At 39.6% G+C, this 13,110-nt stretch overlaps 1 protein-coding gene across 2 annotated transcripts; it reads left to right on the top strand.

Annotated features, from left to right (window-relative positions):
- Window positions 1–2,413: 2,413 nt before the first annotated feature.
- Window positions 2,414–13,095, top strand: cfl1l (cofilin 1 (non-muscle), like). Of its 2 annotated transcripts, none has more exon segments than NM_001310988.1 (5): window positions 2,414–2,494; window positions 10,406–10,564; window positions 10,866–11,005; window positions 11,297–11,373; window positions 12,720–13,092. In NM_001310988.1, coding segments are annotated over 5 exon segments (465 nt in total). In that variant the 5' UTR covers window positions 2,414–2,491; the 3' UTR covers window positions 12,806–13,092.
- The last annotated feature ends 15 nt before the right edge of the window (window positions 13,096–13,110 follow it).

Below are 13,110 nucleotides of genomic sequence, written 5' to 3'. Positions count from 1 at the left end.
TGAAAGGGTGATTCCCATGTTCCTGGCAGTATGATTCCAGTGTGACTGGCAAGGTGATTCCAGTGTGACTGGAAGTGACCCGGAATTTTTATAGATTATTCAAAGGCAAAGGATTCATCAAATTAATGTCACAAGTGTATTTAATAATCACATTATAAAATCTCATTGGAACTATAAAGCACAGCAGTAATCCAGAGGTTTGAGGCTACAAGCTAGGAGGGATGCAGAGAGGAAGAGGAAAAATATTTTTGTTATAACCAAAATGAGAATGAAGGGGATGTTTTATGATTAAGATTTTAACAGCCACTTAGCCCACTACATTATCAGTGGACACATTCCAATCTATGCATTCCTTGGCACCCCCTGGTGGAGTCTGTTTAAATCATTAGTCATGCCTAAACAACTAATGAATTACATTTGGTCTGGGACACAGAAATAGAGATGTGCTTAAATAGAACAGCAGCAACAATTATTAAACAAATTACATTATATAACATCATGTAAGGCACATACAGAACATGATATAGAATATACAGAAGGGTGACAAAATAAAGGTAACACCAACATAAAGTGTCTCAGTAAGTTGTTGGGCCACAAGCTGCCAGAACAGTTCCATCTTGGCACAGATTCTGCAAGTCTCTGGAACTCTACTGGAGGGATGGAACACCGCGCTTCCAAAATAAATTCTATCATTTCATGTTTGATGATGTTGGTGGAGAGCGCTGTCTAACACGTCGGTCCAAAATCTCCCACAGATGTTCAACTAGGTTGAGATCTGGTAACTGAGAAGGCCACAGCATAAGATTCACATCGTGCCCTGTGGGTGGGGCCATCGTCAGCCTGGAGGAGACCACTCCCATCAGGATAGAAAAGTTTCACCATAGGATGACGGTGGTGGCTCAGAATAACATCTGTTTAACATTAGTCAGTTTAACAGAAAGGTTAATGGCGTCTAACAAAATATTCAAACTTGGCATGATGTTAATGCCTTGACAAAATTACATAATGTCAGGAGGCTATACCGACATCTGGCTAATGTACAGCTCTGTGGTGTAATGTTAAAGACAGTCTTTCATGTGGGCGACCTGGGCTTTAATCCCGTGAGGGCAACTTTCTATTGCGGGCCAGCTGAACTAGGCTTGTCTGGTTTCTTGTTCTCATTATCAATATCTCACCCAGCTGTCTCCAGGGGGACATTCACGCCATGTCATTTACAGTGGATATGGAAAGTCTACACACCCCTCTTAAATTGCCAGGTTTTTATGATGTAAAGCAGTGGTTCCCAACCAGGGGTACTAGGACCCCTGGGGGTACTTGGCCTTTCCACAATCTCCCTTCTTCCTGTTTCTCTGTTTCTATATCTTCCTCACTCTTTCTCTCTGTCTCTCTCAAAGTCACCTTCTCCCCCTCTCTATCTTTCTCTGTCTTTCTCCAGGACTGTACAGGCTCTCATTCCTCCTCTTAACATTACAGGTTGTAACACGTCCTCGTTGGTAAACTAACTACACCCTATGCAATTACAACTTAGTCCCAAATGGCATCCTATCTTATATTATACAATACTACTTTTAACCAGGGCCCAAAGGTTCTGGTGTGGGCAAAGGGGCTGTGAATTGGGACACTGTTTAAGTCAAACCAAGTGTCTCAGACAGTACCTTTTAAAGCTGTCTGTACTTCTGCTGTTTGTTTTAGAATCCCATAATGCCTTTTCTATTGTAGTATAGTGAATGCAGACCAAAAGAAGCAGATATAAAAAAAATTCTGTGACAATCTTATCTTCCCAGCGGATGGATCTTTGAAGGGTACCTGTCATGAACTATTTCATCTAGCGAAGAGACTCCCTGAGTGGAAGCCTGAGGGATGAGTCAATAATGGAGTTGCAGCTCCATGTCCCCTCCATGGAGAGACAGAGAGTTAACCCTTAACGCTGCCTGCCCGCCCGCCCCCCGAACCCACGGCTCCTCTACCATATAAGGGCTGTTGAATTAAATCAATGTTTTATGGTGTTGTATGTCAAGAGTGTCGAAAGGTCGTACAAACTCTTTGTCATCTGGTTCATTCTCCATATAAGGCGTGTTATGCCTAAACCCCACCCACCACCGGCATCCACTCACCTTTGTGATATTTACCAAGTACGTTTTTTTTTTATCTACAGTGCCAAGTTGGACTGTTTTTAAATAGGGCGTACAAACATTCTAATGAGAACATACCAACAACAAAGAACCTCGTAGAGTTTGTCCTAACATTTGTCCTAACATTTGTCCTAACATTTGTCCTAACAACCCGGAAACCAAACCCGACCTCGGGCTACGTTTGTGAGGAGAACAGGTATAGGCCTAACCAGGGGTGTGTACACTTGCAACCCAACCTCCTACCTTTTCTTACTTACTTTTCTTTTTTTCTACCTGCTTTTCTTTCTGGACTAGGCAGCCCTGAATACACCTTCCCTTTACCCCTCTCCTGTCTACTTTCTTCACAAACAGCAGTGAAAATGGTGAGTACTGGAGTTTGTCTGCATGGAGGGTCATTCCCAAGCCTACCGTTTATGAGAATTGCGATCTTTTGTGGGTTTAGGGGTTAGGAAATATGTGTTGTAATGTGAAAGGAGAGGACTGTTTTAAATACTGAGTGGACAGCACATCCATACTGTAGTAGACATTGATACAGGGATGTATCTATGAATAACAACAATCTATGGGGGGATTCTACCATTAATATTTGGCACTTTTGGCACATTCCTTTAAAGTTAAAGACCTTATTTTGAGCTTATTCTGAATATCTCTGCCTGTTTCTGTGTCCATGCTACGCACATTAATTCAGATGGAGGTTTTGGTCTTACCAGTATGAATTCTTTGGTGAGGAATAATGAAGGTTGAGGGTGCATTTTAATCGCCCTACATACCACGATCAAATTTAATGACCCCATCTTGATGCCTCATATCAATCAATCATATCAATGCCCTGGACATGAACAGTAGATTTTATAGAGAATAAAGCCAGCTCCTTCCTGAATATTTTGGCTTCACCAGGGCGGTTTTTCTACTAGTGCTGACTTGTTTCTCTCTGTCTTCCGGAATGTGACAAGTAGAGGCCTTGAACACTAACAAGGAGAGTCCCATCTGAAAACGCAGTAAGAGATTGGCATCAGGCCAAGTGGCTCTTTCACTCTTGTATACTGCACTTCTCTCTGAAATGGGTGTTGGAAAGAATATGTTAATTCTCTAATCTACTTCAGGAGCCCTGGAGAGTTTCACCGTGTCAGGTATGCGTCTGGCAATCACAAGGAAATTATTATGTGTGTATATATGAAAATAATGGTGAACATCCAGGTCCTATATTCGCAAAACGTTGTACAACGCAGGATTGCTGAGCAACCTATGATCAGTTCAGACCAAAATGAAATCATTAAATCAGCCAAAGGACCTTGACTCTAAGGACTACACATAATCTGTGTCCGCAAAACCGTCCCTGAGACCCTTTTTTACCATGGGCCTAGTCTCTACACCTCACATGGGCCCATTCTCCACACCTCACATGTACCCATTCTCCACCCCTCATAGTACCTGGATTGGCAGGTGGCTTAGAGGTTAAAACATCTTCCATTAACCGGAACATTGATTGAATATTTAAGATGGCGAGTTGAAAACAGTTTCTGCGGTGTTCTTAATCAAAAAGTAAACTCTAATATTTTTTAAAGTATGAATCACATCTAAAGTATGAATCACATCATAGTCATTGAAAGGCATTAAAGAAATTATCCTCATTGCTAAATCCAACTTCAGTATTTAGATTTCGAAACCAGTGCCGACTTGTTTGTCTCCGTAGTGGAATGTGACAGGCCTCCTACCCAGATGGAAACGATATCTTCAAAATGCTGCAGCCGAAACATCTCGTCACTGTGATTACTTGGAAAGGTGTTGGGCTTTCCCAGGATAAAACATAAGTAATCACATTACAGCTTTCTGTGATGAGGGCCACGTCTTGCATTCATCAAGTGTAGGAGGAAGTGCCGATCTAGAACACTTTGGAGACATACAGACATGCCAAGAAAATGTCTTGCGTTTATGGGTGCTTGCTTTGTTTTTGAACTAACACCTTAGTGTCAGCATCCCTTACCAATGTACTCATGGATGTCATCATAGATAGAAACGTTCTGGGAGCTTGAGTCCCACAGCCGAGCCCCTGTATCATCTGTTGGCATGGCAACTGCACCACCAATGACAGAAAGGTGCTTCTGAGGGCGTCTTAAGCGGCCGAGCGGCCCTCTCCTCCAGGACCTCGGCACTAGGCGGTTCTGAAAATGATCAAAGACTTCCTACGCCCAAGGTTCTATGCATTTCCGTTAGAATGGCCATGGCTGGCCACAACTGCACACATGTCTGAACTGATAGGTACCAGTACAGCTTCTACCCCCAAGCCACAAGACTGAAATGACTGTAAAGATTATTATACAAAGGACTATCTGCGTGGTCCCCTTTTTGCATTAACCTGCAAGTACTGACTTCATGAGTGTTCAGTGAAGTCCCTCCCCCTCCCAACACACATACTCACTGATTCACATATAGCACGTATAAAAAATATTAACTTTTTTATTTAGTTATTTTTTTTATTATGTTCATATATTATTTGGAGATGGATTAAGAACTGGTCAAAAGTATGCAGAAATATAGAAAGGTTTCTATCACCACTGGCGTTAGGAGTGTAGTTAAGAGTGAAGTTATGAGTGAAGTTTTCAATGAAGTTGTGAGGGAAGATAGAAGTGAGGTTGTGAGTGACAGTTGTGCGCAGAATTATGAGGGAAGTTATGAGTTTAGTTATGAGTGAAGTTGTGAGTATAGTTATGAGTAAAGGTATGAGTTTAGTTATGAGTGAAGTTGTGAGTATAGTTATGAGTAAAGGTATGAGTTTAGTTATGAGTGAAGTTGTGAGTATAGTTATGAGTAAAGGTATGAGTTTAGTTATGAGTGAAGTTGTGAGTATAGTTATGAGTAAAGGTATGAGTTTAGTTATGAGTGAAGTTGTGAGTATAATTATGAGTAAAGGTATGAGTTTAGTTATGAGTGAAGTTGTGAGTATAGTTATGAGTAAAGGTATGAGTTTAGTTATGAGTGAAGTTGTGAGTATAGTTATGAGTAAAGGTATGAGTTTAGTTATGAGTGAAGTTGTGAGTATAGTTATGAGTAAAGGTATGAGTTTAGTTATGAGTGAAGTTGTGAGTATAATTATGAGTAAAGGTATGAGTTTAGTTATGAGTGAAGTTGTGAGTAGAGTTATGAGTAAAGGTATGAGTTTAGTTATGAGTGAAGTTGTGAGTATAATTATGAGTAAAGGTATGAGTTTAGTTATGAGTGAAGTTGTGAGTTTAATTATGAGTAAAGGTATGAGTTTAGTTATGAGTGAAGTTGTGAGTATAGTTATGAGTAAAGGTATGAGTTTAGTTATGAGTGAAGTTGTGAGTATAGTTATGAGTAAAGATATGAGTTTAGTTATGAGTGAAGTTGTGAGTATAGTTATGAGTAAAGGTATGAGTTTAGTTATGAGTGAAGTTGTGAGTATAGTTATGAGTAAAGGTATGAGTTTAGTTATGAGTGAAGTTGTGAGTATAGTTATGAGTAAAGTTATGAGTGAAGTTATGAGTGACGTTCTGAGTTTAGTTGTGAGTGAAGTTATGAGCTAGCTGATCCAGCTACAATATCATTTGGTTTCATATTTAATACTACAGTAAGGAAAATATATAACAAATCATAAAATGCCAATAATATAGCAAGCAGCTGCCTTCAATTTTCTTAATTTAGAACATTTTTAACAATTTTCTCTTCACATTGGAAAATGTTGATACAATAGTTTTCGATTCACCTCTTGTGGCTGTATTTTCCATGTGGATGTTTTCAGCATATACAGTCCTGATTGGCTGAGAGTTATCCCTGCCCCTCATTACCCCTCAGAAGGATGTCTTTTTATGAACAGTTATGCTGTTTTGCCAGCGCCTTTGGTTATTGTCAAAACATGGCTCTCATGCTCAGTATGGCTGAGATTAGGGTTGCTGCCCAGGAAGGTTGTCAGAATTAATGTAAAGATACACTACTGTTCAAAAGTTTGGTCTCACTTAGAAATGTCCTTGTTTTTGAAAGAAAAGTCCATTGAAATAACATCAAATTGATTGGAAATACAGTGTAGACATTGTTAATGTGGTAAATGACTGTTGTAGCTGGAAACTGAATATTTTTAATGGAGTGTCTACATAGTGTACAGAGGCCCACCATCAGCAATCATCAGCAACCATCTGTGGTGTCAAAATTTACACAACGTCCTCAAAGATTTGTGAATAAGAATTTAGGTGAAAGCTTTTTTCGTTGTTCATCTTATAGTGTTTATGGCCTTGACTGATAATTGGAGACAATTTCAGATTTTTCTGTATTTTTGGTTTTGGTTTTCTGGGTTCTATCTGCACCTGAATGAGCTGGCACTAAAGTGTGCGTAACTAGTTCTGACAATATGCAGATTAATTCCTCAGAAAACACACACACACACACACACACACACTAAGAACATTATTACCCATTTAGGAATTCTGTTCATGTGTTAGAGCTTGACTGAAAGGGAAGATTAGGTTGCAGTTGTTTGGCTTATATTACAGATGTCTTCTGGGTCAATTGTGCCCTGGCATGCAACTGTCATGTTTGGCATCCAGCTCTCTGGAATTCAAAGGCTGTATAACAATACAGACCATTACTGGTGTTTCAGTTATGCTACACTTTGGCTGTATTTTGATTAGTCTTCCTCCTTTCTCTAATCAACTGTAAAAACACTGAACCATCTTTTATCACTATTGCCATTAGCTTTGAAGACTTGAAGACACTACTTTACGATCTACTAAGGTTACAGTAAAGGCTGATCTTATTAAATACAAGGTATTTAATAAGATTGTACAGCGGGGAGAACAAGTATTTGATACACTGCCGATTTTGCAGGTTTTCCTACTTACAATGCATGTAGAAGTCTGTACTCTTCAACAGTGAGTGACGGAATCTAAAACAAAAATCCAGAAAATCACATTGCGTGATTTTTAAGTAATTAATTTGCATTTTATTGCATGACAAAAGTCAGAAAAGCAGAACTTAATATTTGGTACATTTCCTGTAGGTCTTGACCAGGTTTGCACACACTGCAGCAGGGACTTTGGCCCACTCTTCCATACAGATCTTCTCCAGATCCTTCAGGTTTCGGGACTGTCGCTGGGCAATACGGACTTTCAGCTCCCTCCAAAGATATTCTATTGGGTTCAGGTCTGGAGACTGGCTAGGCCACTCCAGGACCTTGAGATGCTTCTTACGGAGCCACTCCTTAGTTGCCCGGGCTGTGTGTTTCGGGTTGTTGTCATGCTGGAAGACCCAGCCATGACCCATCTTCAATGCTCTTACTGAGGGAAGGAGGTTGTTGACCAAGATCTTACGATACATGGCCCCATCCATCCTCCCCTCAATACGGTGCAGTCGTCCTGTCCCCTTTGCAGAAAAGCATCCCCAAAGAATGATGTTTCCACCTCCATGCTTCACGGTTGGGATGGTGTTCTTGGGGTTGTACTCAAACTTCTTCTTCCTCCAAACACGGCGAGTTGAGTTTAGACCAAAAAGCTCGATTTTTGTCTCATCAGACCACATGACCTTCTCCCATTCCTCCTCTGGATCATCCAGATGGTCATTGGCAAACTTCAGACGGGCCTGGACATGCGCTGGCTTGAGCAGGGGGACCTTACGTGCGCTGCAGGATTTTAATCCATGACAGCATAGTGTGTTACTAATGGTTTTCTTTGAGACTGTGGTCCCAGCTCTCTTCAGGTCATTGACCAGGTCCTTCCGTGTAGTTCTGGGCTGATCCCTCACCTTCCTCATGATCATTGATGCCCCACGAGGTGAGATCTTGCATGGAGCCCCAGACCGAGGGAGATTGACCATCATCTTGAACTTCTTTCATTTTCTAATTATTGCGCCAACAGTTGTTGCCTTCTCACCAAGCTGCTTGACTATTGTCCGGTAGCCCATCCCAGCCTTGTGCAGGTATACAATTTTATCCTTGATGGCCTTACACAGCTCTCTGGCCTTGGCCATTGTGGAGAGGTTGGAGTCTGTTTGATTAAATGTGTGGACAGGTGTCTTTTATACAGGTAACGAGTTCAAACAGGTGCAGTTAATACAGGTAATGAGTGGAGAACAGAAAAACTAACGTCTTAAAGAAAAACTAACGTCTGTGAGAGACGGAATTCTTACTGATTGGTAGGTGATCAAATACTTATGTCATGCAATAAAATGCAAATTCATTATTTGAAAATCATACAATGTGATTTTCTGGATTTTTGTTTTAGATTCCGTCTCTCACATTTGAAGTGTACCTTTGATAAAAATTACATACCTCTACATGCTTTTTAAGTAGGAAAACCTGCAAAATCGGCAGTGTATCAAATACTTGCTCTCCCCTCTGTATGTGTTTCCTGCTGTTCAATCGATGGATTTAATGAATGATTCACTTGATTGTATGTGTTTCCTGCTGTTCAATCGATGGATTTAATGAATGATTCACTTGATTGTATGTGTTTCCTGCTGTTCAATCGATGGATTTAATGAATGATTCACTCTTATTGATCAGTGATTACAATACCAACAATTTAAAGTTGCACCAAACTACTGGTAAAGTTTCGGCTTTTTGTTTTTATTAAGGAGAACCTGAGTTCTCCCTAGCATAATAATAATAGAATATATCAGGGAATTACATTAATTACATTAACCCACAGTTGGGGCGCTGCATAAAAATCTAATAAAAACAAAATTCAATGATGTGCAAATAATGTATCTCTATATTTTATTGAAAATAGTACAAAGACAGCATATCAAATGTTGAAACTGATAAATTGAATTGTTTTTGGGAAAAATACATGCTCATTTTGAATTTGATGCCAGCAACATGTTTAAAAAAAGTTGGGACTTTTGTTTACCACTGTGTCACATCACCTCTTCTTTTAACAATACTGTAAGTGTTTGGGAACTGAGGAAACCAATTGCTGGAGTGTTTTCTCATGTTTTCCCATTCTTGCTTGATAGGATTTCGCTAGGATTTCAGCTGCTCAAAAGTTCAGGGTCCCCTTCTTTGTATTTGTCATTTCATAATGCGCCAAATGTTTTCAATAGGGGACAGGTCTGGACTGTAGGCAGGTCAGTTTAGCACCCGGCCTCTATTACTACAGAGCCATGCTGTTGTAATACATGCAGAATGTGGTTAGGCAATAAACAAGGCCTTCCCTGAAAAAGACGTTGTCTGGATGTCTTCATATGTTGCTCCAAAAAGTATATATATATTGTTTAGCATTAATGGTGCCTTCCCAGATGTGTAATTCACCCATGCCATGTGCACGGATGCACCCCCATACCATCATGGATGCACCCCCATACCATCATGAATGTTGGCTTTTGAACTGTGCCCTGATAACAAGGCGGATGGTCCTTCTTTTTAGCCTGGAGTACGCGGTGACCATGATTCACAAAAATAATCTTACATTTTGATTTGTCAGACCACAGGACAGTTTTGCACTTCACCTCAGTCCATCTTAAATGAGTTCAGGCTCAGATTTTGGATCTTGTTTATATACGGTTTCTTCTTTGCATGGTAGAGGTTTAACTGCATTTGTCGATACAGCGACATACTGTATTCACAGACAATGTTTTTCAGAAGTGTTCCTGAGCCCATGCAGTGATTTCCACCACAGAATCGTGTCTGTTTTTAATTCAGTGGGCTCGAAGATCACGGCCATCCAAAATTGGGTTTTGGCTTTGTTCCTTGCATACAGATTCTCTGAATCTTATAATGATATTATGTACCGTAGATGATGAGATCCACAAACTCTTTGCAATTTTACATTGTGATATGTTATTCTTGAATTGTGGCACTATTTACCCGTGCAGTCTTTCACAGAGTGATGAACCCCTCCTTATTTCTGACAGACCCGTCCTCTCTGGAATTGTGTTTTTATACCCAATCATGTTACTGACCTGTTACCAATTGACCTAATTAGTTGTGTGATATTCCACCAGGTTTAGTTTTTTAGCATTACACAAGTTTCCTGTATTTTGTTGCCTATGTCTCAGCTTTTTTTAAATGTTTTGCTGGTATCAAATTCAAAGTGTGCATATATTTTCCCCAAAAAAACAAGATTTCTCAGTTTCAACATTTGTTATGTTGTCTCCGAACTATGTTCTATTGAATATAGGGTTTAAATCATTGCATTCTGTTTTTCTTCACATTTTACACAGTGTCCCAACTTCTTTTGGAACAGGGTTGTACTATATCTTGTCCTGAAGTGTAGTACAGATATTTGACTCTAAGTTTGTGTTCTTCTCTCACCCTCCTTTTACAGGCCTCTGGAATAGCAGTCCATGACGACGTTGTGCTAACATTCGACAAGATCAGAGTTCGTCTCCAGGGGGCCGACAAGCAGGAACAGCTGAAGCTTGTGCTCTTCAAAATCAGCGACGATGGCAAATGTATCATTGTGGATGAGGAAAACTGTCTGAAGGTCAGACGAGCCATCTAACACCTCAGGAACGTTTTCACAGACATTAAGCCTAGCCTAGGACTAAAAATACAAGCTTTATGGAGTTCTCTATAGACCTTGTTTTTGTAGTCCTAGTCTATGATGAACTTGTGTATGTGAAAATGGCCCATAATATAATGTCAGTTCAAAACCCTCTGCAGCCTGCTTTATGTTGCTTTAAATTCAAAAATGTTGTAATATAATGTGATTTGGAGGTGACCTTTTTAATTAAATCCAGGATGGGTATAATTGCAATCAATTAATCAATTCACTGTTAATTAAGGTCAAACACCTGGAAAATGAGGATGACATATTCAAGAAGATTGTCAGCGTCATGCCGAAGGAGGACTGCCGTTATGCCCTCTATGACTGTTCCTGGGAGAGCAAGGACAGCCCCAAGGAAGACCTGGTCTTCATCATGTGGTAGGTTGGAACATAGAGTTAGAATAACTAGATTTGAAACATTCACCCTAAGGAAGACTTAAGTAGACTTTGGTTTTTTATCATAAATAACATACTGCATGTTAAAAGATTTAGAAAAACTCCATTACAATAACTCTGTATGACTGCACCATGGAGATCGAGATCAGATTTAGGTGAAAGGTGGATCATAGATCTTGTGACAGGTTGAACCACGAATAATAAATCGTGAAAAGTTGAGAGTAATGTTTGGAGCACTTTGTAAAAATTTTTTTTTATTTTTTTTTATTGCAGGGCCCCAGAAAACTCATCCATCAAAAAGAAAATGAAATATGCCAGCTCAAAGCAATACATTAAAGCAAAGTTCCAAGGTAAGGGGATTCTCAGTTCCACTTTCAGCCATCATCTTTCCAGCCTCAGGGACTGAAACAACACAGACTGCATCTTCATGTTGCTTGGACATCCTATCAGTTTTAATTCCATTGATAGCTAAGAAACCTATTGCAAACCTTTCAGCTAAAATCTGCAGTTGCTGATTCATGCAACATTATATCCGTTACAGAAAAATATATACAGTATACCTGAGGGTACCTAAAGAATATACCTTATAATTTAATAACAATATAACAGTTAATTAAAAAAATATAAAGACAGGTGACAAATTTAAATCTGAATAAATAAATGGAGGAACGTAACAAATGCAGATAAAGGTGTAATGCGTGATACAATTAAGCAGATAACATCCAATCAGGCTATGTGGCATGTATACAAATTGACATCCAATCAGGCTCTGTGGCGTGTACACAAATTAACATCCCATCATGCTCTTTAGTGTGCATACAAATTAAAATCCCATCATGCTCTGTGACGTGTATACAAATTAACATCCCATCAGGCTCTGTGGCGTGTATAAAAAATAACATCCCATCATGCTCTGTGGCATGTAAACAAATTGACATCCCATCATGCTCTTTGGCATGTATACAAAGTAACATCCCATCATGCTCTTTGGCGTGTATACAAATGTGGAGCAGACCGAGTTGACCTTGATTTTGGATCAAGATGACAAGCGGAAAGGATCTAAGTGTTGGACAGTGTTCTCCACCACCACCACCACCACCATCATCATCAAAACACTGAATGGGGGAATATCTTTAGGAACATTGGTGCTCCAACTCTCCAGTAGAGTTCCAGAGATTCGTAGAATCTATACCAAGGAATATTGAAGGTGTTCAGGCATCTAGTGGCCGAACACCTTACATTGTATGTTGGATCTTCCTTTAATTTGTCACCCATCAGTATATATACAGAAAACAACCACTGAATTTACACACCATGCGTACAACTATAAACTCAATGTCATGAATGGTCATTTGTAGAAACAAAAGCATTGACAATCATAACATTGACTTGATTGATTTGATTGTGTTCTTGTGTTCACAGGTCTGAAGTTTGAATGGCAGGTGAACGACATGTCAGATGCCAGAGATAACTCCGTCTTCATTGAGAAACTGGGAGGGAGAGGAGTTGTTAGAAAACTGGAGGGGAAAGAGGTCTAAGATCTTGAGTCCTGCTCACAGCTGTACAACCCGGAAGCTAAACCAGACCTGGGTTCAAATACTGTTAGAAATATTTCAGATACTCTCAGTGTGTTTAAGTTTGCTAGTAGCAACTTCCCCGCTCAATTTTGTGCAAATATGTAAGTGCTTGAACCCAGGTCTGTTCAAAACACCAATTGCCCAATACCTTGGTGTCCTATTGAACTGTCCAACAACAATTTCATTGTTGGTTTGCTCTCTATAGAAACATTGACACTGTTGTAACTCGTAATGTTGACAGATTTAGGTTTAGGAGTCATACGAATGCACAGTAATTTACTTGTTGATTTGGATACTTGGCGTAAATGTATAAATCCTGTGTCTATTGACCCCATACCACATACATTATAGGATTATAGGCATGCATGACATCACATCTTTCTTATTTGCTGATGTTTTTGTTTAAATATGAATATCTGAATATCTATCAGACCTCCACAGGATTTTGATGTCAGAAGCCCCACCCCTCCATAATAAAGTGTCTTGGATATTTTATTTTTTATTTCACCT

Source organism: Esox lucius, chromosome 5 (assembly GCF_011004845.1).
Source record: "Esox lucius isolate fEsoLuc1 chromosome 5, fEsoLuc1.pri, whole genome shotgun sequence".
Lineage (NCBI taxonomy): Eukaryota > Metazoa > Chordata > Actinopteri > Esociformes > Esocidae > Esox > Esox lucius.
This window is presented reverse-complemented; position numbering and strand designations above follow the sequence as displayed.

Excerpts from the sequence above, each read along its gene's own strand:
- cfl1l (XM_010900438.4), top strand. Across the intron at positions 10,565-10,865 it reads ATGAGGAAAACTGTCTGAAG|GTCAAACACCTGGAAAATGA; the intron begins GTCAGACGAGCC and ends CTGTTAATTAAG. Across the intron at positions 11,374-12,445 it reads CATTAAAGCAAAGTTCCAAG|GTCTGAAGTTTGAATGGCAG; the intron begins GTAAGGGGATTC and ends TTGTGTTCACAG.